We start from the raw sequence: 25,148 nt of genomic DNA, 5'->3' as shown, positions 1-25,148 counted from the left end.
GTCGTTGCGGTAGAAATCAGACGGCAACAGCAGGACTGGTCTTTTCCTGCCTTTCTGGCACGCCGGTGGAGCCGGTCACATTTCCACCGCGCCTTCGGTACCTCCGTAGGACGTTAACGGAATTAGTCCGGTCGCCGTCTGTTTTTCTTCTGCTCGTGGCACAAAAGAGGGGCTCCGCATCGTTTTTAATCCCTCGCTCATCTGTTTATCCCTCCTTCCGACTCCTCCACCTGTTTTTGTGGTCGACATACAAACAACGGCTTTACAGGGGGGGTAGCGGCTTGTAAACACTCATCCCCTAGGTGAATTGCACACACACACAAAAGCAGCGGATTTAGGGATTCAGGGGTCAAGCTGGTGGAGAGGGTCGGAGGTCACGGCACAGTGTACAGTGGAGTCCCTCCCTCTCTCTTCTCTGTCTGAGCGCTAACAGGAAGTCCGGCTTCTTCGTCCATCACTGAGAGGGAGGGAGTTCTGTTTCAACCCATTTTTGCTCATTTCTCATTATATTGTTCATCTCCTTTCTCTTAAGCTCCCCTTCCCTTTTTTTTTTTTGGCTAATCCTCTGATTCGCCCGCCTGCAGCCCACCCTCTCACCCCAAAACAGCAAATCCTCAACAGTAAACCCTGCATGCACACAGATCCATCCTCCAAAAAACACTACAAAAAAACAATTTACTAACAGTAGGGTTACTGCCCTCCCCCCTAAATACACACACGCACCCACACCGACAACAACAGGCTCGCACAATCAGCCCCGCCCCCTTTCTCTACATGCACACATAAACAACCAACGGTCTCTGGGACGCTGAATTACTTGGCAGCGCGGCGTCCCGCGCTCAAAGACGGGTGACACCGCGGGAAGTGATGCCAGGTGGCAGCAGCAGCAAGAGTGCCGGGGGAGGTCCGTCCTCGTCACCCCTCCCCCACGCGGTGGCTCCTCCCAGCCGGCCCCTCCGGCCCTCCCGCTACGTCCCCGTCTCCGCGGCCACCTTCTTCCTGGTGGGATCGACGACGCTCTTCTTCTGCTTCACGTGAGTAGTGGCGGCGCCGCCGGGCACACCTTAACACGCACAACACGTTTGGCAAGCTCAAGTGTTTCCTGTCCCACACTTTCAAGTACCCGGCAAGTCCTGTAGATTTTCATTTGACCTCTGCGTAGGTCGGTTTGCTTGTAGTTACTCAACCAGTCATTATAGTGCTTAATCGTGTGCCAAAATCTGATTCCAGTGCTGATTGGTTGACAAGTATAGGCAGACCCTACTTATGCGGGCGGGACAGAACACTTTAAGACTGGCTTGGGAGGGGTGTCTGGGTAGCATTCCGTTGCCTACCAACACGGGGATCGCCGGTTCGAGTCCCCGCGTTGCCTCCAGTTTGGCCGGGCGTCCTTACAGACCCAATTGGCTGTGTGTGCTGGTGGGAAGCCGGATGTGGGTATGTGTCCTGGTCGTTGCACTAGCGCCTCCCCTGGTCGGTCGGGGCGCCTGTTTGGAGGGGAGGGGGAACTGGGGGGAATAGCGCGATCCTCCCACGTGCTACGTCCCCCTGGTGAAACTCCTCACTGTCGGGTGAAAAGAAGCGGCTGGCGACTCCACATGTATGGGAGGAGGCATGTGGTAGTCTGCAGCCCTCCCCGGATCGGCAGAGGGGGTGGAGCAGTGACCGGCTCGGAAGTGTGGGGTAATTAGCCAAGTACAACTGGGGAGAAAAGGGGGAAAAAATCCAGAGAAAAGTCTGGCTTGGGAAATACTGATCTAGACAACTAAAAATTCATGTAAACTTTTCAGTTTCTGTTTTGTTACGAGGACTCGTTGATTGACATTGCTACCATAACCCATTAGGCCGTTCTTGGTTAAATGGGAAAATTTGTCCACCGGGAAAATGTTCCACTGCAAAAAATGTCATGATGTGTCTTTCCGTCTTGCACAGAAAGGATGGTTGTGTTGGCTAGATGTGATCTGAGCTGGCGTTTCTCTCTGCAGCACTTGCACTGTGAGTCGAGTGCTCAGTAGTTACTTACCACCAAAGGGATCTTTCCAGTGTGTGTGTGTGTGTGTGTGTGTGTGTGTGTGTGTGTGTGTGTGTGTGTGTGTGTGTGTGTGTGTGTGGTTAAACACAGTGCATGTTTATGAGAGGATGACGAGGAGAGTGTGCGTCCGCTATATGAATATAGAACAAGTTTGTGTCCAGATGAGAAGAAAAGTGAGGGTGACGGTGATGGTGCCCTGATGTGTGCCGTGTTTATCTACACATGTCGTTTGTTAGTGCATGGAAGAGATGGACACGGTGGATGTGTGTGTGTCTGCCTTATATCGCCATGTGCGTTTTGCGCATGCGTTTATGGGAAAAAGCGTGTTGCTGTGTGTGTTGTCAAAGCGGTTGGCCATGAGCCCTGTGATTCAGATTAGAGAACAGAAGAGAAAATAGGCCAACATCTGTCACCCTCGTCTACGTCTCATTCACTATGTCTCTCTCTCTCTCTCTCTCTCTCTCTCTCTCTCTCTCTCTCTCTCTCTCTCTCTCTCTCTCTCTCTCTCGTCCCTATCACTGTTAACTGTCTCTTCATCGCGTCACGTTTTCTCTGACTTTATTATTTTATGTTCCTTTGTGTCAACCTGCCCGTCTCTAAACCGGTTTCTCCTTAACCCTGCTGCTTTTCTGGGTCTGTGACTGTTCTGTCCTTCACACCTCACCCATTTCCTCACCTTTTCTCCCGGTCTGTTCCTGTCTGTGGTTCTCACGATGATTTTTTCCCCCATTTAGTTCTCGCTCAGCTGCTTATTCCTCTTCATTCTGGGTGATATCAGTAAAGCTGGCCGAGACTGCTGCTTTTGAATGAGCTGTTCTGGTGCAGCGTGACGACCGCGTTACTCTGGACCAAACACCAGAGCAGCTTTCCCTGCGGCTGTGTTAAATGAAGCACAAACGTTCAATATACGTTCAATACTTGAATGCTCATATCCAAATGAAGTCATGGTTGTGCACTTCTCATGTGAAGAAGTGCACTTGCATTTTGATACCAATAATGATATTAACAATAATGATAATAATTATTATTATATTAATTTATTGTTATTAAGTTAATATTAATATTAACATGATATATTAATATGATCCATTCCATCCATTATCTGAACCGCTTATCCTGCTCTCGGGGTCGTGGGGATGCTGGGGCCTATCCCAGCAGTCATTGGGTGGCAGGTGGGGAGACACCCTGGACAGGCTGCCATCAAATATTATTGTAATTATCATTATCCGTAATGTATTGGTGCAGTGGTTAGCATGGCCGCCTCACAGCAAGACGGTCTGTGATGGACTGGCAGCATGTCCAGGGTCTCTCCCCGCCTGCCGCCCGACGATTGTGTTGCCCTGTGTATGAAATGTGCTATATAAATAAAGTTGGACTTGACTTGACTTGACTCCTGGTATAGGCTCCAGCATCCCCGCAACCCTGAGACCAGGACAAGCGGTTTGGATAATGGATGGATGAATAATAATAACAATATTAAGTAAGGACAAGAATAATAAAAATCATCATCGCTGGTTGTAGAATTGAGCAGTTTCTGCAGCAGGTGAGAAGTCGCGTCAGCAGCTGTGCTTGGGAAGAGTTCCTCTGTGGAGCTCATGTAGCTCATGTAAACACAACATCCATGTCACGTTGTGCGTCTTGGGAGAGAGATCCCTCCTTCCTATTTTATCTCCCTGTTAAAGGGGGGTTTTCTTATCCGATGTGAGGGTCTAAGGACAGGATGTTATGATGCTGTAAAGCCCCCTGAGACACATTTGTAATTTGTGATATTGGACTATACAGATAAAACTGACTTGACTAGGGACAAAAGGTGTATTTAATTTAAATGTCATGCACTGTAGCTTTGTTTTTACCTGAATTTCAGACCCCCGTGTTTCTTCACACAGACTTTGCACAGTTGTCCTGCGAAGGGCCTTCGTTGCGATGCCCGTTAACGCGGTGATAAAATGTTGTACTTGTAGGCATTGCTTCAGATACCACAGCACCGAGCACAAGGCGCTTTTGTCCTTTGTGCTTCATTGCGTGCATTTTAAGAGAACCGCAACTGGGCCTTCACTGGGAATGGAAGGTTTATCACAAAAGTGAATTTGTCCATAAGAAATGTCTTTTCCTTGGGATGCAACGACGCGGACGCTCCGGCGGCTTGGTTCGAGTCTTCAACTTACAGAAGATTAGTTCTGCACAAAAAACACAATTAACCATGAATCATTCACAAGCATTGTGCTGAAGATTACTGGAAGTGGAGCCATAATTTTCCTGCAGTGCTATTTGATGAGCCCTTCTATTTTCTATTCAGCAGACAAATGAGTAGAGAATCAGTATGCTGAGGACGGTTGAAGAGTTGTTCTCTCCTTCTGACGCTGTATATTCAAATAAACTCATGCTACTTCGGCGCATCCGATTGTAAAGGTTTAGCTCTAAATGTCTGACGTAAGATCAGCTGATAGTCAACTCTATTAAAAACAGTTTGCCATCCATTGACTTTTCCTAACTAACATTGTGCCAGTTACTAAGTAGTATTGTGAACTGTCCATGTCAGCAAGTGACTTGTCCTTAGTTAAAGGATTATTAAAACACATTATAATTAATGTTAACACTTTAAAACACTTTATAATAATTCATGTTAACATTATAATTGACGTTAACACTTAAAAACATATAATTAATGTTAATACTTTAAAAATAAACTTTTAGCCCACATCGTGCGCTGTATTCAAACCAATGAATTATGAAATCATGAAAGACGGCTACAAACATTTAAGAAAATTATTTTTTATATACACGTTGGATCTGATAAAAATCCACATAATCAAACATATTGACAATACCCTGCTCAGGACCTGAAACGAGACAAAAGGGACAAATCTCCTACTTTAGAAAGTGCATCTGGTCCCACTTGTAGTCCGGCTGTGCTAGTGGTAGCTAGCTAGCTGTGTCTAACGGTAAAGGTCATGGTTATTACCGTCTCTTTGTGATTTGGAGTATAACATTAAAGGAAAATAGTATAGAAACATATGGAAAATATAAATAAATATAATATAATTAATTAATTAATATTGAATATAAATAAAAACATGGAAAATATAAATAAATATAATTAATTAATTAATATTGAATATAAATAAAAATATGGAAAATATAAATAAATATAATATAATTAATTAATTAATATTGAATATAAATAAAAATATGGAAAATATAAATAAATATAATATAATTAATTAATTAATATTGAATATAAATAAAAATATGGAAAATATAAATAAATATAATAAAAATAAATGAATAAATAATATAAATATAAATAAAAATATGGAAAAAGGGAAAAATATGGTAGAAGTACAGTTTGATAGATTATATTTACTAACAATGCATGAAAATGACTGAAAATAAAGAACTGATACCGCAAAAAATATCAGACCCCAAAAGTCTGACTTTAAGCACAAATTTCCTTGTCGACGATGCGAAGAACTTCTTTTAACCGCTCAAGAGAAATCCCTGGTTTGAATACGCAAACTGGAGTCACAGCTCCAAAACCGTTGCAATCATGCAAAATGTGTGCACAACACTGGAATCCGAACTAAACAAAGCTACAGGTTCACCAGATGAAGTCCCAACTACAAACCACCTCTCCATATTAACTCTGTATTAACCTCGTCTGTATCATCAGAACATGCTGTGGCATGTGGGATGGAGACATATCAAGATGGGATGGAAAAGATTAAATTTGAAACTTGTCCACTCTCTCTCTCCCTGTCTGTCTCAGGTGTCCGTGGCTTTCGGAGCGGTTCTCGGTAGCGGTGCCGATCTACAATGGCGTTATTTTCTTGTTTGTTTTGGCCAACTTCTGTATGGCTACCTTCATGGACCCAGGCATCTTCCCCAGAGGTAGGTGAAAACCTCCGTGAGTATGTTTGTCAGTATTCATGTAGTATTTGGAGTTTATTTTGTGTTAGCACTCACTTTGCTATACTTTTGAGCTTCACCTGTGTTGAAATGCACCTTTGTGGACAAAACTACCTCACTTTAAAATGGTCGGGGTTAGAATTTAGGATTCGGATAAAGGTTTAGTGGCGGCGGGCGGTGAACATATTCTGTCTCCTACAAATACTTGGACAAAGTTTTCACAAGAAACTGTCTCTTTGTGAAATTGAATGTTTAGTTATTACTATAACAGTTACATATGAAACATACCTCATTACCTTTCATCAAACTGTCCGTCATACCAAAGGTCACCTGGGGTGAATCATTCTCTCAGACAAGCGTAACCATAGCAACAAGTCACACCTGTGTACTCTCGCACCCGAAGCACAGAGAAACATTTTACGGCAGTGGGGTTGATGACAGATGTGGGGAGGCGGAAACTAGGACTCGTATTTCCTGGAAATGAGAAACAAAATACAAACTACAGGAAGTCCCTGGGTTACGAACGAGTCCCGTGTTTGAGTCTGTTGTTTTGTCGAATTCGTATTTAAGTCGGAACAGTTCACATCTAGCGTCAATTAGTCAAATGTTTGTCTTAGTATATACCATATATCCTACCTAAATCTTAATAATGCAGTAATATATATATATAGTATATATTCTGCCTAAAACATCATAACGCAGTAATATATTTAGTATATATTCTACTTAAACATAATAATGCAGTAATATATAGTATATATTCTACCTAAAGCATAATAATGCAGTAATACATATAGTATATATTCTACCTAAAACATAATAATGCAGTAATATATATAGCATATATGCTACCTAAAACACAATAATGCAGTAATATATATAGTATATATTCTACTTAAACATAATAATGCAGTAATATATACAGCATATATTCTACCTAAAACACAATAATGCAGTAATATATATAGTATATATTCTACCTAAAACATAATAATGCAGTAATACATATAGTATATATTCGCCTTAAAACATAATAATGCAGTAATACATACAGTATATATTTGACCTAAAACATAATCATGCAGTAACACATATAGTATATACTCGACCTAAAACATAATAATGGAGTAATACATAGTATATATTGTACCTAAAACATAATAATGCAGTAATACATATAGTATATATTCTGCCTAATGTAGGGCAAAACCCAACGCACAAAACGTTTACGCGATGCGACTTAAAGCGGCGACGACAGCGTGGCGTTGTTCTTCCTCAGGCCGACGAACCGCCCGGAACATGCAGTGTTTTCAGCGCCACACAAAGTAGTCCACCCCGTTTCTTCGTACAAACCATTGTGTGTAACTCGAGTTCTTAAAATAGGCTTTACAGAGGTCGGTTTGTAAGTACCGGCGTTCGTAAATCAGGCGTTCGCAACTCGGGGACTTCCTGTCCCGCTTTGCGAGCGTGAGAAGTCGAAGGCGTGGCGTGAGTGTGAGACGAAATCACGACGCTCCTGCGGGACGGTGAATGTGTGTTGTTTTTTCCCTAGCTGAGGAAGATGAAGACAAAGAAGACGACTTCCGCGCCCCGCTGTATAAGACGGTGGAGATCCGAGGGATCCAGGTCAGGATGAAGTGGTGCTCCACATGTCGCTTCTACAGACCTCCGCGATGCTCCCACTGCTCAGTGTGCGACAACTGTGTCGAGGTACGCACACACCCTGTGTTGTCTCTCCCTCCCTCTTTTTTCTCCCAGTTGTATCTGGTCAATTACCCGAGTCACCGAGCCGTCCCGGTCTCTGCTCCACCCCCTCTGCTGATCGGGGGAGGGCTGCAGACTACCACATGCCTCCTCCCATACATGTGGAGTCGCCAGCCGCTTCTTTCCCCCCGACAGTGAGGAGTCTCGCCAGGGGGACGTAGCGCGTGTCACTTGGCCAGTAAGGTTGATTCTGATGGCCATCTGGTCTCAACTGTCGCCGGTTCGAATCCAGCCGGTGATCTTTGTTTGCAGTTCATCTCTACTCTCTCTCTCTCTCTCTCTCTCTCTCTCTCTCTCTCTCTCTCTCTCTCTCTCTCTCTCTCTCTCTCTCTCCCCATTTCCCTTCTGCCTCCACTATGACTTATCTAATAAATATAAAGTATAAAAAAGTACCAAAAATATAATTTATGAGAAAAAACTTGAACCGCTTTGATGTAGCTCATATTTACTGAGGAAACGGTCCTTCTCAGTTCAGAGAGCCGGTCTCGAAGTTACTACCGCCGTCAGTACGGCCGCTGTGTTGGCTGGCAGATTTTGAATAATAATAATAAATAATGAATAATAACTCCACAAGCCATCATGTCTATATACAATGCTAGATACTTCCACTATATTACACTATACTATCTTAAGTATCAGAAGTATACACTATATATTCACCATCCACCTCCTGTTGAAAGGGAAATGGGCAACATGGATGTTGCCCATTTCCCTTTTGAAATGGTCCAAAAGATTATCCCATTCTTTCTTTTTAACCATACTTAGTCTTTCTTTTCCCCACCACTTCTCAGAGGAGAACAGCCGCTATCACAGCAGAAGTAGTCATGTGACCTCCTGCACAGGATACTGTTATTTATCCTCCTCTCGTTTTCTCTGACCTCCGCATCTCTCCCTGCGTAGGACTTTGACCACCACTGTCCGTGGGTCAACAACTGCATCGGCAGGAGGAACTACCGCTACTTCTTCCTCTTCCTCCTCTCCCTGACAGCCCACATCATGGCCGTGTTCGGATTTGGACTCCTCTTCATCCTCTACCATCGGCAGAGCATCGACCGGCTCCACGCCATTGTGACGTATCCAACCTCTGTCAGGGAGGGTTACAGACTTGCAGACTTGTCGGTCCCTCTAGGGTTTCGTGGGCTCTTTTTGGGGAGTGTTGCGGCCTAAAATGCCCGATTTCACAGCGGCTTTTCTCAGAAAAAATTTGCAGTGCATGTCTTTTAACAGTGGAGATGTTGTCTGTCCCTGTGTCCGTCAGACCAGCCCGGTACCTTGCGGTCCGGTGCCTTCGCGGCGGAAAACCCTTCAAAAGTGGCGTCGTTACAGGTCAACACAAAGTCAGCATTAGGATGTGGCACCGCGATGTGATTCAGATGGGGATGATGAGTGGGGTGTTGGCTTGCCTCCCACTTTTCTTCCCTCCTTGCAGATCTTAAACCTAGCTGTGCCGTAGTTCTGCTGTCAGACCTGAAAGACCTTTGGCTTGGAGATGCTCCTTAACGTCCTCCTTCCCAGGTTGGCCGTGATGTGCGTAGCAGGACTGTTCTTCATTCCTGTTGCCGGTCTCACCGGGTTCCACGTAGTGCTGGTGGCCAGAGGCAGGACCACCAACGAGCAGGTAGGACCCTTTACTCTGTACGTACGAAGGCCTGCATGGTCGTCGACCACTGTAGCTGAGCTCCACAGGTTGTGCAGGTTTATGTCTGGAAACCACGTTTTTACTTTCTGTTTGTTAATCTCAGCTCTGTGTCGGCAAGGCTCGGCGTTTTCGGTTTTCACCGATTTTCACCCAAAAATACCCAGATTTTTTTAGAAGGAGCAGATGGGTTTGAATTGATTTTCACCCGGATTTTATGTTTCCACGGATCCAAAAGTTGTTCCTGTTCGTGTGAGGTTACGGAACAGTGCCCTCTTGTGGCGAAATTCGGCAATGCTGGATGGCTTTGAAAAATAAAAACCCAAAACGCCGAGCCTCGTGTATAGGATGTGCCAAGTATGTAAAGCTGACATGCAATGCCAAGCAGTTTTTGCGTGAATGAATCACTGGAATGGGTCTCACATAAACACAAACGTCAACCGACATTTCCTTTGTTTCTCTGAAAGCATCTGCGCTTGTTGATGGCGGTGCAGAGGGCAAAGTGATTTCTTAATTTGTGAAAACTGACATGTAACAACTCAGACCAGTCTCTGAGTCGATTTCGATGATCCTTCAGGAAATGTGTCTTGGTCGCCGCTCATTCAGATTTACAAAAGGTGGGCACTTCCATTGCCTACCGACACGGGGGTCGCCGGTTCAAATCCCCTTGTTACCTCCGGCTTGGTCGGGCGTCCCTACAGACACAATTGGCCGTGTCTGCGGGTGGGAAGCCGGATGTGGGTACGTGTCCTGGTCGCTGCACTAGCGCCTCCTGTGGTCGGTCGGGACGCCTGTTCAGAGGGGAGGGGGGAACTGGGGGGAATAGCGTGATCCTCCCACGTGCTACGTCCCCCTGGTGAAACTCCTCACTGTCAGGTGAAAAGAAGCGGCTGGTGACTCCACATGTATGGGAGGAGGCATGTGGTAGTCTGCAGCCCTCCTGGATCAGCAGAGGGGGTGGAGCAGAGACCGGGACGGCTCGGAAGAGTGGGGTAATTGGATGGGTACAAACAATTGGGGAGAAAAAGGGGGAGCCCCCCCCCCAAAAAAAGGTGGGCACATATAAAATGTTGACCGTTAAATAGCGGCTTCGGAGAGTCCTGCTAAGGGGTGACGTAGTTGAGGTGTAACACGGCAAAATGATAACCGACGGTCATACGGGTTGCGTTGTGGAGCGACTTCCACTTGCTAGCATGTCGGGCGTTGGGTCTGCGTCATGTCCCTTGTCCTAGGACTTGCCCCCCAGACACCACCACCGACTCTTCAGCTCCATCGGTTGTCTAAATCGCTCTCCAGCGAAGGGCGACCAGAACCGACCTGAGAAAAACTAGTGTGCTCACCTCACGGGCCCGGTGCGGTTCGGGACCTTAAAAGTGGTCGTCGTCCGGGCGCCGCAGGGTGAACCTAGACGATGCGAGGCCCTCACATGTGTGTTGGGCAACTCCCTCCACCACCTCTAATCTTACTCCTCCCTCCTCCATTTCCCCCTCCCTCTTGTTCACAGCGGGAATGGAAATGTACATCTGATAATCGTATCAAGAATAAAGGGATAATCTTATCTTTTTCCTCATCATCCCTCGTTCTATAATCCCCCTTTTCTTTGGAGGAAGATTTGGGGGATTGTAAGGACTTCTTTCTTTTGTTCTGACTTCTGTGTTCAGCTTCCGTGGTTATAATGGCCTACATTAAGACCGTGAGTCCTACCGGACTGAACTGAGCTACACAGACAAAAATCCCATTTTACTGAATAGGTACTTACACTTGGGCGAGAGAGATACTTGTTTGGGGAAAAAATTTTTTCTCACAAACTGTACAAATTGGGCGTAGTGTGCAGAAGTCACCTCATTCTGTGGTATGTGAGCGGCTGTGTGTGTGTGCAGCATGTTTTACGTGGTCACACGTTGCCTCCCAATTGCATCGATTTCAAGTCCACACAGCAGCAAAAGACTAAGAAAAACCTCATTTCAATGTCCGGTAAGGTTAACTCGGCCTTAGTTTCGGTTTTTATCCCCCTCGAGTTTACGCCTACGCGTGCCTTTCTTTCTGTTTAGGTGACGGGGAAGTTCCGTGGGGGCGTCAACCCGTTCACCAACGGCTGCTGGAGGAATGTGTCTCGTGTCCTTTGCAGTTCTCAGGCACCCAGGTACGTTTGTCTGGTTTCTCTCACTCCGCCGGCTCCCACAGCTCTTAGCAGGAGACCCTCGTTCTGCTGTAAAACCCGGCATGTAGTGGTTCTGGCCGGGCCCTTCTGTCATCAGCACACTGACATACTGCGGCGCGAACACTAGCAACAGAAGGGAAACACTTGACATGAAGAGCATGTAATAAGAATGTAATAAGCATGTAATAAGCAGGTAATAAGCATGTAATAAGCAGGTACTAAGGAAAAAGTAGGTTTTGCATATTTTGGAAACGCCACCTAGTGGCCGAACAAGTGTTTAAGCTACTATTATTAGCTCCGTCAGGCTGTAATTCCCTTGAGGGAATTGTGCGTTTGGTCATGCACGCGTGTGTGCGTGTGTGTGTGTGTGTGTGTGTGCGTGCACAGTTATGACTGATCGAGACCCCCCCTCGTGGTTGCTATAATTCAGGAGTAGGATTCATCAGTCACAGGAGCTCCAGTAAAACATTCCCCATGGCTGAGCCGTGTTTTCTTACTGTGGTTGTATTGCTTTACATTGAATGAAAGTGGCGTCCGGGTAGCATGGGGGTCTATTCCGTTGCCTACGACCACGGGGATCGTTGGTTCGAATCCCCGTGTTACCGTTACCCCGTGTTATTCATTACTATCACCCCTGCTTTAAGACCAACCTGTTTCATTGTAAAATCCTAGTCCGTTGGGCGTCCGGGTAGCATGGCGGTCTAGTCCGTTGCCTACCAACACGGGGATCGTTGGTTCGAATCCCCGTGTTATCTCCGGCTTGGTCGGGCGTTTTTACAGACACAATTGGTATGTGTCCTGGTTGCTGCACTAGCGCCTCCTCTGGTCAGTCAGTGCACCTGTCCAGGGGGGAGGGGGAAGTAAGGCCAAGGAAGTAAAGCGGCTGTAGTAACACCCACTTTTTAGGTGGTAGTAATCTCTGGCAAGAAACGTCAAGCACGTTTTAATGGGAACCGCGTACAAATATGTCAGACGGCACTCGCCCGGCTAACGAGGGTGAGAATCAGTCACACGTGTCCAGACAAACAGACTAACGCCTGTTCCCTATCCGTGCAGGTATCTGGGGAGGAAGAAGCGCACCCAGAGCGTGTGCGTGCAGCCGCCGTTTCTGAGGCCGCAGCTGACCGAGGCTCAGCTGGCCGCCAAGATCCTGGATAATGGTATTCAGGGAGACCTGCACAGGGTAATGAGGATGACTCTGAAGTAGGAATACTTCAGTGTTATTATTCTTACTGTGATATGTGCTCTCGTACCGAGCAAAGAGAGCATCATTCGGTTCAACGCCACCCGACCGTCCCAGCGACGAGAGAAAAGTGACGACTGATGTAATGTAATGTAATGTAATGTAATGCTATGTAATGTAATGCTATGTAATGTAATGTAATGCTATGTAATGTAATGTAATAGTAGGCGGTGCTTACACTCAGAACTCATGTCAAGTGAAGGGGAGGCAAAGCAGGTCAGGTAGTAGTAGCTACAGGAGTGTTTCTCAACCCAGTCCTCAAGGACCCCCTATCCTGCAGATTTTCATTGTAACCCTGCATAGGTAGCCCTGCTTGTACTTACTCGACCAATCATCTCGCAGCACTTAATTATGCAAGATGTGCAACATCGCACAAAATTCACTGCTGATTGGTTGAATAACTACGAACAGGTCCCTATTCAGGGTTGCAAAGAAAATATGCAGGATAGGGGGTCCTTGAGGACCGGGTTGAGGAACACTGGGCTACAGGGTCGTAGCTCCTTGCTAGCTGCATCCAGTCAATACATAGCAGCACCAGAGCTGAAGCCTGGGGGCAGCCTGTGACCCCAGCAGGACAGCAAGTGTAACACCTTCCTGTTCTTTTTTCTTCTTCTCTCCTTCGTCCCTTTTCGTCCCAGTCGAAGTCCAGTCTGGAGATGATGGAGAGTCAGTCGTGTGACGCCGAGCCTCCTCCTCCTCCCAAACCGGAGCTCCGCTACCCGGCACTGACGCGGGGCAACACAGAGGGTAACTCTTCCTCTTCCAGCAGCACTGACTTGAACTAGAGGGCGTTACTGTGTTTTTCTTCAAGCCGTGTCGTGTGACCAGCGGCGGTTGGTGGTTGTTGGGGTTGGTGGGTGAGGCGTTGGGTGGATGTTGATGCTTCGGGACCTTGCTGCAGTTTCTGCTTCACCGTCAGTAACCGTCCTTCCCTCCCTCCCTGTGACGCCCACTTCCTGATTTTCCTCCAACAGAGAGCAGCCTGCTGGGCAAAGCCCCTCCCACTCCCACCATGTACAAATACAGGCCCACCTACAGTCCCGGGAAGAACCACACAGCACTTACACATGCCTACGCTAACCAGGTAACGCACACACACACACACACACACACACACACACCTTTTTACTTAACTGGCACTTTAGATGAAAAGAAATGCTAAAATACTTGGTTGGAGGGGCGTCCGGGTGGCGTAGCGGTCTATTCTGTTGCCTACCAACACAGGGATCGCCGGTTCGAATCCCCGTGTTGCCTCTGGCTTGGTCGGGCGTCCCTACAGACACAATTAGCCGTGTCTGCAGGTGGGAAGCCGGATGTGGGTACGTGTCCTGGTCACTGCACTAGCGCCTCCTCTGGTTGGTCAGGGCGCCTGGTGAAACTCCTCACTGTCAGGTGAAAAGAAGCGGCTGGTGACTCCACATGTATGGGAGGAGGCATGTAGTAGTCTGCAGCCCTCCCCGGATCAGCAGAGGGGGTGGAGCAGAGACCGGGACGGCTCGGCAGGTGGGGTAGTTGGCCAAGTACAATCAGGGGGGAACCCCCCCCCCCAAAAATACATGATTGGGCTAAAGGTGTAGCTTTATCATGACGACAACAATAAGTACTCTACATAATGGACTTACACACTTCAGTCATGTACTACTGACCTGACATGTGGATGGTGGGCATGGTTTCAGGGTGTGTGTGTGTGTCTGTGTGTGTCTGTGTGTGTGTGTGTGCGTATGTGTGGATGAGAAAGAGATACAGAGAAATGTTGTGCATCTTGTTGTGCGTCAGTATATATTTTTTTTCTTCTCGTTTTTTGTCAGCGGCTTCTTTTCATTTGGCGCATGTCATCTAATCCACCTTTTGTTTTTATTCCTTTTGATTTCCTGTCGGCCATCTTGAATGGGTTTCTCAGTGGCTTGCTCTTGATCAGTATCAGTAAGTGCACGCTCCCAAGGCTCTCCCACTCCTTCCTCCCTTGCTCCGCCGTTCCTTTTTTAACACCTGCTGATTCTGGGCTTTGTCTAATACACACCTTTTATAGACCTGGGATATGTAGGTCTTTACTTTATCCACCTTATTCTACTTATCCATCTTATTTTACTTTATCCATCTTATTTTACTTTATCCACCTTATTCTACTTATCCACCTTATTCTACTTATCCACCTTATTTTACTTTATCCACCTTATTTTACTTTATCCACCTTATTTTACTTTATCCATATTATTTTACTTTATCCACCTTATTTTACTTTATCCATCTTATTTTACTTTATCCATCTTATTTTACTTTATCCACCTTATTTTACTTATCCATCTTATTTTACTTTATCCATCTTATTTTACTTTACCCACCTTATTTTACTTTATCCATCTTATTTTACTTTATCCACCTTATTCTACTTATCCACCTTATTTTACTTTATCCACCTTATTTTACTTTATCCATCTTATTTTACTTTATCCACCTTATTTTACTTTATCTACCTTATTTTACTTTATCCACCTTATTCTACTTATCCATCTTATTTTACTTTATCCATCTTATTCTACTTATCCACCTTATTCTACTTATCCATCTTATTTTACTTTATCCACCTTATTTTACTTTACCCACCTTATTTTACTTTATCCATCTTATTTTACTTTATCCACCTTATTCTACTTATCCATCTTATTTTACTTTATCCACCTTATTTTACTTTACCCACCTTATTTTACTTTATCCATCTTATTTTACTTTATCCATCTTATTTTACTTTATCCATCTTATTTTACTTTATCCACCTTATTCTACTTATCCATCTTATTTTACTTTATCCATCTTATTTTACTTTATCCATCTTATTTTACTTTATCCACCTTATTCTACTTATCCATCTTATTCTACTTATCCACCTTATTTTACTTTATCCACCTTATTTTATCCACCTTATTTTACTTTATCCATATTATTTTACTTCATCTTATTTTACTTTATCCACCTTATTTTACTTTATCCATCTTATTTTACTTTATCCACCTTATTCTACTTATCCATCTTATTTTATTTTATCCACCTTATTTTATCCACCTTATTTTAGTTTATCCATATTATTTTACTTCATCTTATTTTACTTTATCCACCTTATTTTACTTTATCCATCTTATTTTACTTTATCCACCTTATTTTACTTTATCCGTCTTATTTTACTTTATCCACCTTATTTTACTTTATCCACCTTATTTTACTTTATCCACCTTATTTTACTTTATCCATCTTATTTTACTTTATCCACCTTATTTTACTTTATCCACGTTATTTTACTTTATCCATCTTATTTTACTTTATCCACCTTATTTTATCCACCTTATTTTACTTTATCCATATTATTTTACTTCATCTTATTTTACTTTATCCACCTTATTTTACTTTATCCATCTTATTTTACTTTATCCACCTTATTCTACTTATCCATCTTATTTTATTTTATCCACCTTATTTTATCCACCTTATTTTACTTTATCCATATTATTTTACTTCATCTTATTTTACTTTATCCACCTTATTTTACTTTATCCATCTTATTTTACTTTATCCACCTTATTTTAATTTATCCACCTTATTTTACTTTATCCGTCCTATTTTACTTTATCCACCTTATTTTACTTTATCCACCTTATTTTACTTTATCCATCTTATTTTACTTTATCCACCTTATTTTATCCACCTTATTTTACTTTATCCATATTATTTTACTTCATCTTATTTTACTTTATCCACCTTATTTTACTTTATCCACCTTATTTTACTTTATCCATCTTATTTTACTTTAGCCACCTTATTTTACTTTATCCACCTTATTTTACTTTATCCACCTTATTTTACTTTATCCACCTTATTTTACTTTATCCACCTTATTTTACTTCATCCACCTTATTTTACTTCATCTTATTTTACTTTATCCATCTTATTTTACTTCATCTTATTTTACTTATCCACCTTATTTTACTTTATCCATCTTATTTTACTTTATCCATCTTATTTTACTTTATCCACCTTATTTTATTTTATCCACCTTATTTTATTTTATCCACCTTATTTTACTTTAGCCACCTTATTTTACTTCATCCACCTTATTTTACTTTATCCATATTATTTTACTTCATCTTATTTTACTTCATCCACCTTATTTTACTTCATCTTATATTACTTCATCCATCTTACCTTCCTCACACTGTGCACACTTCTGAGGCTGTGTGCAAGGAACAGCTTTGATTTATTGAACTATTATTTGTCTGGCAAGATGGCTCATATGCCAGGACCATGTGTATCCTGGTTGCTGCACTAGCGCCTCCTCTGGTCAGTCGGGGGGGGGGACTGGGGGGAATAGCGTGATCCTCCCACGCACTACGTCCCCCTGGTGAAACTCCTCACTGTCAGGTGAACAGAAGCGGCTGGCGACTGTGGTAGTCTGCAGCCCTCCCGGATCGGCAGAGGGGGTGGAGCAGCGATCGGGATGGCTCGGAAGAGTGGGGTAATTGGATGGGTACAATTGGGGAGAAAAAGGGGGGGGGGGAAATCCCCCCCAAAACAGTCTTGTTTCAGTATCAAAAAGATGATTTGTATGTACATCTTAAGGATTGCAGCTTTTAGGTGTGAGAGGTCCATGTGGGACTAACTAGAGCGGGTCAACAAGCAGAACCAGGTGGTCAGAAGCTCTGACAGGAATCATTGCCTCGTTTCGTATTATGAGTGTTGTGTGAGGGTGTTTATTTCCTGTCACCAGCCTCACCCTTCTCCCCCTCCCTCCTTCCCCTCTGTTGTTTACCCTTTACCCATAGTTGTCCCTTCTTCACTTCTTCCTGACCTCCTTTTTAAGCCGCCCTCACCTTGTCTCTCTCTGTTTTCTTCTCCAGTTGAGTCGAGGGGAGAGCCTGGGCAGCGCCAGGGAGTCCTCCTCCTCCCTGATTCAGGCCAGCCAACAGCCGGGCTTCCGTTCCCAGCCCAGCCTGGATGGGAGGGACTCTCCCTCAGAGAGAGGAGGGGCAGGGGGCGCAGGAGAGAGGAGAGAAGGGGTGCGAGAGGGAGGAGGGGGTATCCCTGGATATTCCCTCGGCGGACGTTCTTACCCTTCTTTCTCTGACCCCACCGTCCTATCAGGAGGCGCTTCGTGCTCCTCAAGCTCCACCCATACCTCAGTAGGAGCTGCCCATGTTTCGGAGGCCACCACAACCTCGGCGAGCTATAAAAGCTTAGCCAATCAGACGCCGCCACCTCATCACCCCTCCCGCAATGGCAGCCTGTCATATGACAGCTTATTGGCAGGAGGTGATGAATTTGACTCGTCAGCATTGGCTCCGGTGGCCCCTGAGATATCCCAGAGGAAACCCCATACGACAGCAACGGGCGGCTACACTCCACCCTTCCTCTCCGCTCAGCAGAAGGAGGCGGAGGTGCACTCATCGTCGGCCGCGTTGCTCTCCTCGTCTTCCCAGTCGCCCCATCATCACCATCGCTCATCTCACCACCACCACCACCACCCGTACCTTCACCGCTCCTCCTCCTCTACCTCCTCATCACCTCCACTGCCCCTCGAGAGGGAGCGTCTGCTGAGCGAGCCGCACGCCCTCCCCCAGCCTCCCCCTCACGGCCAGCTCTCATCTTCTGCTGCGACCCAGCACCATCATCACCACCACCACCACCACCACTCCTCCTCCTCCCATCACCACCATCACCATTCCTCCTCCACTGCCACCTCCCGCCTGCCTCGTTTCTCCGCCCCCCACCACTACCCTTACCGCACACGCTCCACTGATGTCCCGCTGGCGCCCTCCTCCTCCTCCTCCACCACCCACCCTCCTCGCTCCCCGCATCCGCCGCCCCTTGGGAAGTCACTTTCTTACTCGAGCGCTGCAGCCGCTGAGATGCAGTACCGGCTCGTCCGCAAGGCCTCGGCATCGGCCGCTGCGAACGCCGCAGGGGTAGGAGGAGGCAGCGGCGGGATGGGAAGCAAAGGTGGAGGAGGAGGAGGTGGAGGGATACAAGCACCAAAGTGAGTATGCATGCAACCAGTTGACAGGATGACGGGTGTGCCACTATCCCTGAAAACTAAAAAAAAAAAGCCCATCTGCCTGCCTGAGAACCTGACTACCTGACTGACTGCTCCTGCTCCTCCCGCTCTACCCTTCTTACTTCCTCCTCCTCCCTCCTCTTCCTGCCAGATTTCCTGTGAGTCCTTCCTCCTTTTTTTCCCCCATTGTGTGTCTTTCAATCCTCTGTGGTTCTGATCTGTCACTCCTGTGCTGGTGTTTTGTTCCTCCTTAACCACGGTTGGCTTTCCCATTGACGCACTAGTCATGTTGGTACTGCTTTGTGTCGTCGTAACCAAGTAAAACCTCCTGTGCACGTGGTATAAATACATGTCGGTGTTTCATGCACAGAGGTGTTTCAGTGTCGGATCCGTTATGACTCCGTTTGCAAATGGGCACAAAGGCAGGTTTCACTTGAGTTTTAACCACCAAATTCGAACGAATATTTTCCCAGTGGTGGAAGTAGTAGTAGTAGTAGCAGCAGTCGTACCTGTAGTAGTAGCAGCAGTCGTACCTGTAGTAGTAGCAGCAGCAGAAGTACCTGCAGTAGAGGCGTCCGGGTAGCATGGTGGTCTATTCCGTTGCCTACCAACACAGGGATCGGCAGTTCGAATCCCCGTGTTACCTCTGGCTTGGTCGGGCGTCCCTACGGACACAATTGGCTGTGTCTGTGGTTGGGAAGCCGAATGTGGGTATGTGTCCTGGTTGCTGCACTAGCGCCTCCTCTGGTCAGTCGGGGCACCTGTTGGGGGGGGGGGGGGATAGCGTGATCCTCCCATGCGCTACGTCCCCCTGGCGAAACTCCTCACTGTCAGGTGAAAAGCAGCGGCTGGCGACTCCACATGTATGGGAGGAGGCATGTGGTAGTCTGCAGCCCTCCCCGGATCAGCAGAGGGGGTGGAGCAGAGACCGGGACGGCTCGGAAGAGTGGGGTGATTGGCCAAGTACAATTGGGGGAAAAAAGGGGGAAAATCCAAGAGATGGGCAAAAAGAAGTACCTGTAGTAGTAGTGGTAGCAGCAGTAGTACCGGTAGTAGTAGTAGTACTAGCAGCAGTAGCAGCAGCAGTGTTATTTGTAGGAGTAGCAGAGTAATAGCGGCAACAGTAGCAGCAGTAACCAGCAGTAGTAGTACTAGCAGCAGTAACCAGCAGTAGTAGTACTAGCAGCAGTAGTACCAGTAGTAGTAGTAGTACTAGCAGCAGTAGTACCAGTAGTAGTAGTAGTGCTAGCAGCAGTAGCAGCAGCAGTGTTATTTGTAGGAGTAGCAGAGTAATAGCGGCAACAGTAGCAGTAGTACTAGCAGCAGTAGTACCAGTAGTAGTAGTAGTACTAGCAGCAGTAGTACCAGTAGTAGTAGTAGTACTAGCAGCAGTAGCAGCAGCAGTGTTATTTGTAGGAGTAGCAGAGTAATAGCGGCAACAGTAGCAGTAGTACTAGCAGCAGTAGTACCAGTAGTAGTAGTAGTAGTACTAGCAGCAGTAGCAGCAGCAGTGTTATTTGCCTGACTGGCTGAAAGGAATGTTCCAGACCTATACTGTCCTGTCCACCAGTGCTGTTGCTTTGACACACACACGTTTGCAATATTTCTGCTCCGCATCGCTAGTGCTGTAGTCTCAGATACTGCAGTAATTTGGTCATAATAAACACTCACATTATTGAAAAATAAAATAAAATGGCAGTCAGTACGTTCTCCAGTACTCGGGGGGATTTCAGTGCCATAAACAGTCCTAGCTGAAACCCATCTCAATAAGAAGACCATCACGCGTCTATCCTAAAATTTATGTGTAATCTGTGCAACAAGAGAACACAGGAAATACAAATACACATAACTCTCACGCAGGAAATACAAATACAATACAAAACACACGTTCTCAGCTGTAGCCTCAGACCAGCGTGACGAGATCCTCGGACAGTTTGGGTTTTAGCTGTGATAAACCAAACAGAATGTAGTTTGAAAGTTACTGCTCTGAGCCGGACCACTCACCTTCTCTTCTTTTGTTGCTCTGCCCCCACCCACCCCATGCCCCCTTTGTTTCAACCAATCAGGGATGAGCTGATCCAGATGAAACTGCTGAACCGGACCAATGGGGGCCAGGCCGCTTTTTCCACCTCTTCCACTTCCTGCTCTGCCCCCTCATCTCCCTCCCACCCAATCGGCGTGTCCGCGCGGCCCGGAGCAGCCTATCCCAGCACGGGGTCCACTCAGAGCCCCTCCCACAAGTCCCTGGGGGGCGGGGTGAGGAAGGTGACGGGCGTAGGGGGCACGACTTACGAGATTTCGGTCTGATTTGGACAGGACGATGGCCTCCGGGGAGCTGGTCAGACTGCTTACACGTAGCGCCTCCTCTCTTCGTCAAGGGCATTTACAAAGGAGACTCTTTTTTGGTCGTTTTGTTTTTTACAGTGCCTCAAAAACGGCTTTCCCACCAATGAGAGAGAGTAACGAGGTCATATACTTCTTTTTAACTGATCTCACTCCCTTCCTTTTGAGGTTTTTTTTTTACAACGTGGAGCGAAATCGATCACATTTTTTATTGCGCTGGTCTGGAGCCACTTCTTCACCTTGGTAAATGGAGCTACGCTCGTAAAGGAAAATGTAAATTAGTTTGATGGCTGCCAGGACTGTGCAATGCAGTTTTGAGGCATGTAAGACTCATTTCCATGTGAAAAAAAATAAACTGGTCTTGATCAGGTGGTGGGGTGTGACTTCGGACCTGACTTGAGTTGAATCGGGACCATTTCGGCTCAGACGGCTTGCGTTGTCCCGTAGCTCAAATGCAAGTGTAGGAAACCTGTATGACCGGGGTTTCTTTTCTCTACTGTAACTCAGCAGGTAGCACATGGCGCTAGCGCTGCCCTTTCCTTTATGTAGCTTAATCACAGGAAGTGGCGCTCAACACTGCCAGGGTTACCGGTTCGAATCCCGCCGGTTCAAACCGTACTGGAGAATATGACTTCGTGAGGTGTAAGGAAAACAAATTAACTTTTTCCGGTAAAAGTTGTTCTGTGGTGCATGCATTGGGAATAACGAAACCCAGGCGACATCCCCGATTCGTTACTTCGTGTATTTTTTATTCTCTTCTCCGGGAGGCCATAGACTCGCACTCAACCAACAGTCCTACCCAATCACAGTTCCACTTCCTGGAAGTACACACCAGATCCTGGTTAGTGGTGGGAGGAAGTACACACCAGATCCTGGTCAGTGGTGGGAGGAAGTACACACCAGATCATGGTCAGTGGTGGGAGGAAGTACACACCAGATCCTGGTCAGTGGTGGGAAGAAGCACACACCAGATCCTGGTTAGTGGTGGGAGGAAGTACACACCAGATCCTGGTTAGTGGTGGGAGGAAGTACACGCCAGATCCTGGTCAGTGGTCGAAGGAAGTACACACCAGATCCTGGTTAGTGGTGGGAGGAAGTACACACCAGATCCTGGTTAGTGGTGGGAGGAAGTACACGCCAGATCCTGGTCAGTGGTGGGAGGAAGTACACACCAGATCATGGTCAGTGGTGGGAGGAAGTACACACCAGATCCTGGTCAGTGGTGGGAAGAAGCACACACCAGATCCTGGTTAGTGGTGGGAGGAAGTACACACCAGATCCTGGTTAGTGGTGGGAGGAAGTACACGCCAGATCCTGGTCAGTGGTCGAAGGAAGTACACACCAGATCCTGGTTAGTGGTGGGAGGAAGTACACACCAGATCCTGGTCAGTGGTGGGATGAAGTACACACCAGATCCTGGTTAGTGGTGGGAGGAAGTACACACCAGATCCTGGTTAGTGGTGGGAGGAAGTACACACCAGATCATGGTCAGTGGTGGGAAGAAGCACACACCAGATCCTGGTCAGTGGTGGGAGGAAGTACACACCAGATCCTGGTCAGTGGTGGGAGGAAGTACACACCAGATCCTGGTTAGTGGTGGGAGGAAGTACACACCAGATCCTGGTTAGTGGTAGGAGGAAGTACACACCAGATCCTGGTTAGTGGTAGGAGGAAGTACACACCAGATCCTGGTCAGTGGTGGGAAGAAGCACACACCAGATCCTGGTTAGTGGTGGGAGGAAGTACACACCAGATCTTGGTTAGTGGTGGGAGGAAGTACACACCAGATCCTGGTTAGTGGTGGGAGGAAGTACACACCAGATCCTGGTCAATGGTGGGAGGAAGTACACACCAGATCCTGGTCAGTGGTGGGAAGAAGCACACACCAGATCCTGGTTAGTGGTTGGAGGAAGCCACCGTATCTCCACAGAGCCATCATAACCCTCATCACCTCGCCATTACCCGCCGCCATGGCCCCCACAGGAGACCAGACTCTTGACAATCCACCTGTGGGGCCAGAGGGGACGATTTTACTGAACTTCACATAAGTGTCGAGCTGTGAACGGATCTGCCTTTGTGATGAAGAGGAGGAAAAACACGACACAGAAACGCCGAATCCCTCGTTCATTCGTTTGTTGATTAATTCCTCGATGTGAATACAATTTCCCTGTTTGTAGAGGATGTGGTTCAATGTGGATTTCCTAAAGATGAGAACAGCGGCGTCAGTAATGGACTGCAGCCTGCACCGTGGGCCACTACGGTGACTTGTGGACCACGCTGTCTGTTGTCTTTTGGTCAGTCAGAGAGGAGGAGGGTTTTATTTTTTTTTACATTTTTTTGCCTTTGTTGTTATTGGGGTCTTTCAGACAGGGCAGCCTTTTTTCTAGTAAAATAATAAAAAATCCAAAAAAAAAAAAAATCAGAGCAATTGCCTTTGAAAATCAAAAACATGTCTTTTTTTATTTCACGTATTTAATTTCAAATTGTTTTATATGAATTTTTATCGGAATATAGCTATAGATAAGAGTTTTTAATATGGGCAGGCCGAGTGTAATGCGGCCCTCTGGCTTGTTTAGGGGCCAGCGGCTGCTCCGGCTCACCCCGCCGCCGCTTCTCGGCTGGAAAGGCGACCTGAGACGGTGACAAGCTGTCCGTTACCGCCCCCTGGCGGCCTGCTGTGTGCGGAAGGCACATGAACAGTGTTCCGCTTGGCTCACCATCTGAGGCCCGTCGATTGGGAAAAGGCCGGACGATGAGTAAAACGGGCGAGGCGCGGCGTCCGGGTGGCGCGGCGGGCTATTCCGTTGCCTACCAACACGGGGATCACCGGTTCGAGTCCCCGTGTTACCTCCGGCTTGGTCGGGCGTCCCTACAGACACAATTGGCCGTGTCTGCGGGTGGGAAGCCGGATGTGGGTCGCTGCACTAGCGCCTCCTCTGGTCGGTCGGGGCGCCTGTTCGGGGAGGAGGGGAAACTGGGGGGAATAGCGTGATCCTCCCACGCGCTACGCCCCCCTGGTGAAACTCCTCACTCTCAGGTGAAAAGAAGCGGCTGGTGACTCCACATGTATGGGAGGAGGCATGTGGTAGTCTGCAGCCCTCCCCGGATCAGCAGAGGGGGGTGGAGCAGAGACCGGGACGGCTCAGAAGAGTGGGGTAATCGGCCAAGTACAAGAGGGAAATAAAAGGGGCGCGGGCCAGTAGATCAGGCCCATAATGGAAAGCTCGTCTAAGCCAACGAGTGCTCCGGCATGCTGAACACACCGGGTGCTGTTACTGCCCCCTTTCGGTGGCTACTGTCATGGTAAATCAGACACGCCTCAGATTAAGTTCTTCCTAAAATCCACTTCCGCACGTTCAAACTAAACCGTTTTGAAAAGTAAAAACTCATCCAGTCTTCCAGTCCGTAAGAGACTGGACTGCTCTCCTCAGTTTCCCTCCAGCCGGCGCAGCGTGGGCTTGGTGTTGAACCGGCCGGCTGCTCCGCCCGCAGCCCTACAGAAGCCATGCTTGTATTGTCTCCGTCATTCTGCTGCATCACATTTGGTTCGTTCGGCCAAGCTGGGTGGGGGAGTATGAGGCCGGGACTTGGGGGAGTATGAGGCCGGGACTTGGGGGAGTATGAGGCCGGGACTTGGGGGAGTATGAGGCCGGGACTTGGGGGAGTATGAAGCCAGGACTTGGGGGAGTATGAGGCTGGAACTTGGGGGAGTATGAGGCCAGAACTTGGGGGAGTATGAGGCCAGGACTTGGGGGAGTATGAAGCCAGGACTTGGGGGAGTATGAAGCCAGGACTTGGGGGAGTATGAGGCCGGGACTTGGGGGAGTATGAAGCCAGGACTTGGGGGAGTATGAGGCCAAGCTGGGTGGGGGAGTATGAGGCCGGGACTTGGGGGAGTATGAAGCCAGGACTTGGGGGAGTATGAGGCCGGGACTTGGGAGAGTATGAGGCTGGAACTTGGGGGAGTATGAGGCCAGGACTTGGGGGCTTATGAAGCCGGGACTTGGGGGAGTATGAGGCCGG

General features: G+C 47.0%; 1 protein-coding gene across 1 annotated transcript; it reads left to right on the top strand.

Moving 5' to 3' along the window:
* The first annotated feature begins 334 nt into the window (after window positions 1–334).
* zdhhc5a (zinc finger DHHC-type palmitoyltransferase 5a) lies at window positions 335–24,064 on the top strand. Its single transcript, XM_056280059.1, has 11 exons — window positions 335–1,034; window positions 5,799–5,920; window positions 7,491–7,648; window positions 8,603–8,775; window positions 9,218–9,320; window positions 11,390–11,481; window positions 12,556–12,682; window positions 13,381–13,489; window positions 13,717–13,826; window positions 17,629–18,764; window positions 20,849–24,064. The coding sequence occupies exons 1-11, from the start codon at window positions 868–870 to the stop codon at window positions 21,087–21,089; spliced, it is 2,538 nt and encodes an 845-aa protein (XP_056136034.1). The 5' UTR covers window positions 335–867; the 3' UTR covers window positions 21,090–24,064.
* The last annotated feature ends 1,084 nt before the right edge of the window (window positions 24,065–25,148 follow it).

The sequence above is a fragment of the Lampris incognitus genome, chromosome 5 (assembly GCF_029633865.1).
Source record: "Lampris incognitus isolate fLamInc1 chromosome 5, fLamInc1.hap2, whole genome shotgun sequence".
NCBI classification, from domain to species: domain Eukaryota; kingdom Metazoa; phylum Chordata; class Actinopteri; order Lampriformes; family Lampridae; genus Lampris; species Lampris incognitus.
This window is presented reverse-complemented; position numbering and strand designations above follow the sequence as displayed.

What these genes read in the sequence shown, in the direction of transcription:
- zdhhc5a (XM_056280059.1), top strand. Translation starts at nt 868, where the DNA reads ATGCCAGGTGGCAGCAGCAGCAAGAGTGCCGGGGGAGGTCCGTCCTCG. An exon ending in ACGCTCTTCTTCTGCTTCAC is followed by an intron (nt 1,035 to 5,798) that starts GTGAGTAGTGGC and finishes TGTCTGTCTCAG; the next exon opens with GTGTCCGTGGCTTTCGGAGC. An exon ending in GGAGGGATACAAGCACCAAA is followed by an intron (nt 18,765 to 20,848) that starts GTGAGTATGCAT and finishes TCAACCAATCAG; the next exon opens with GGATGAGCTGATCCAGATGA.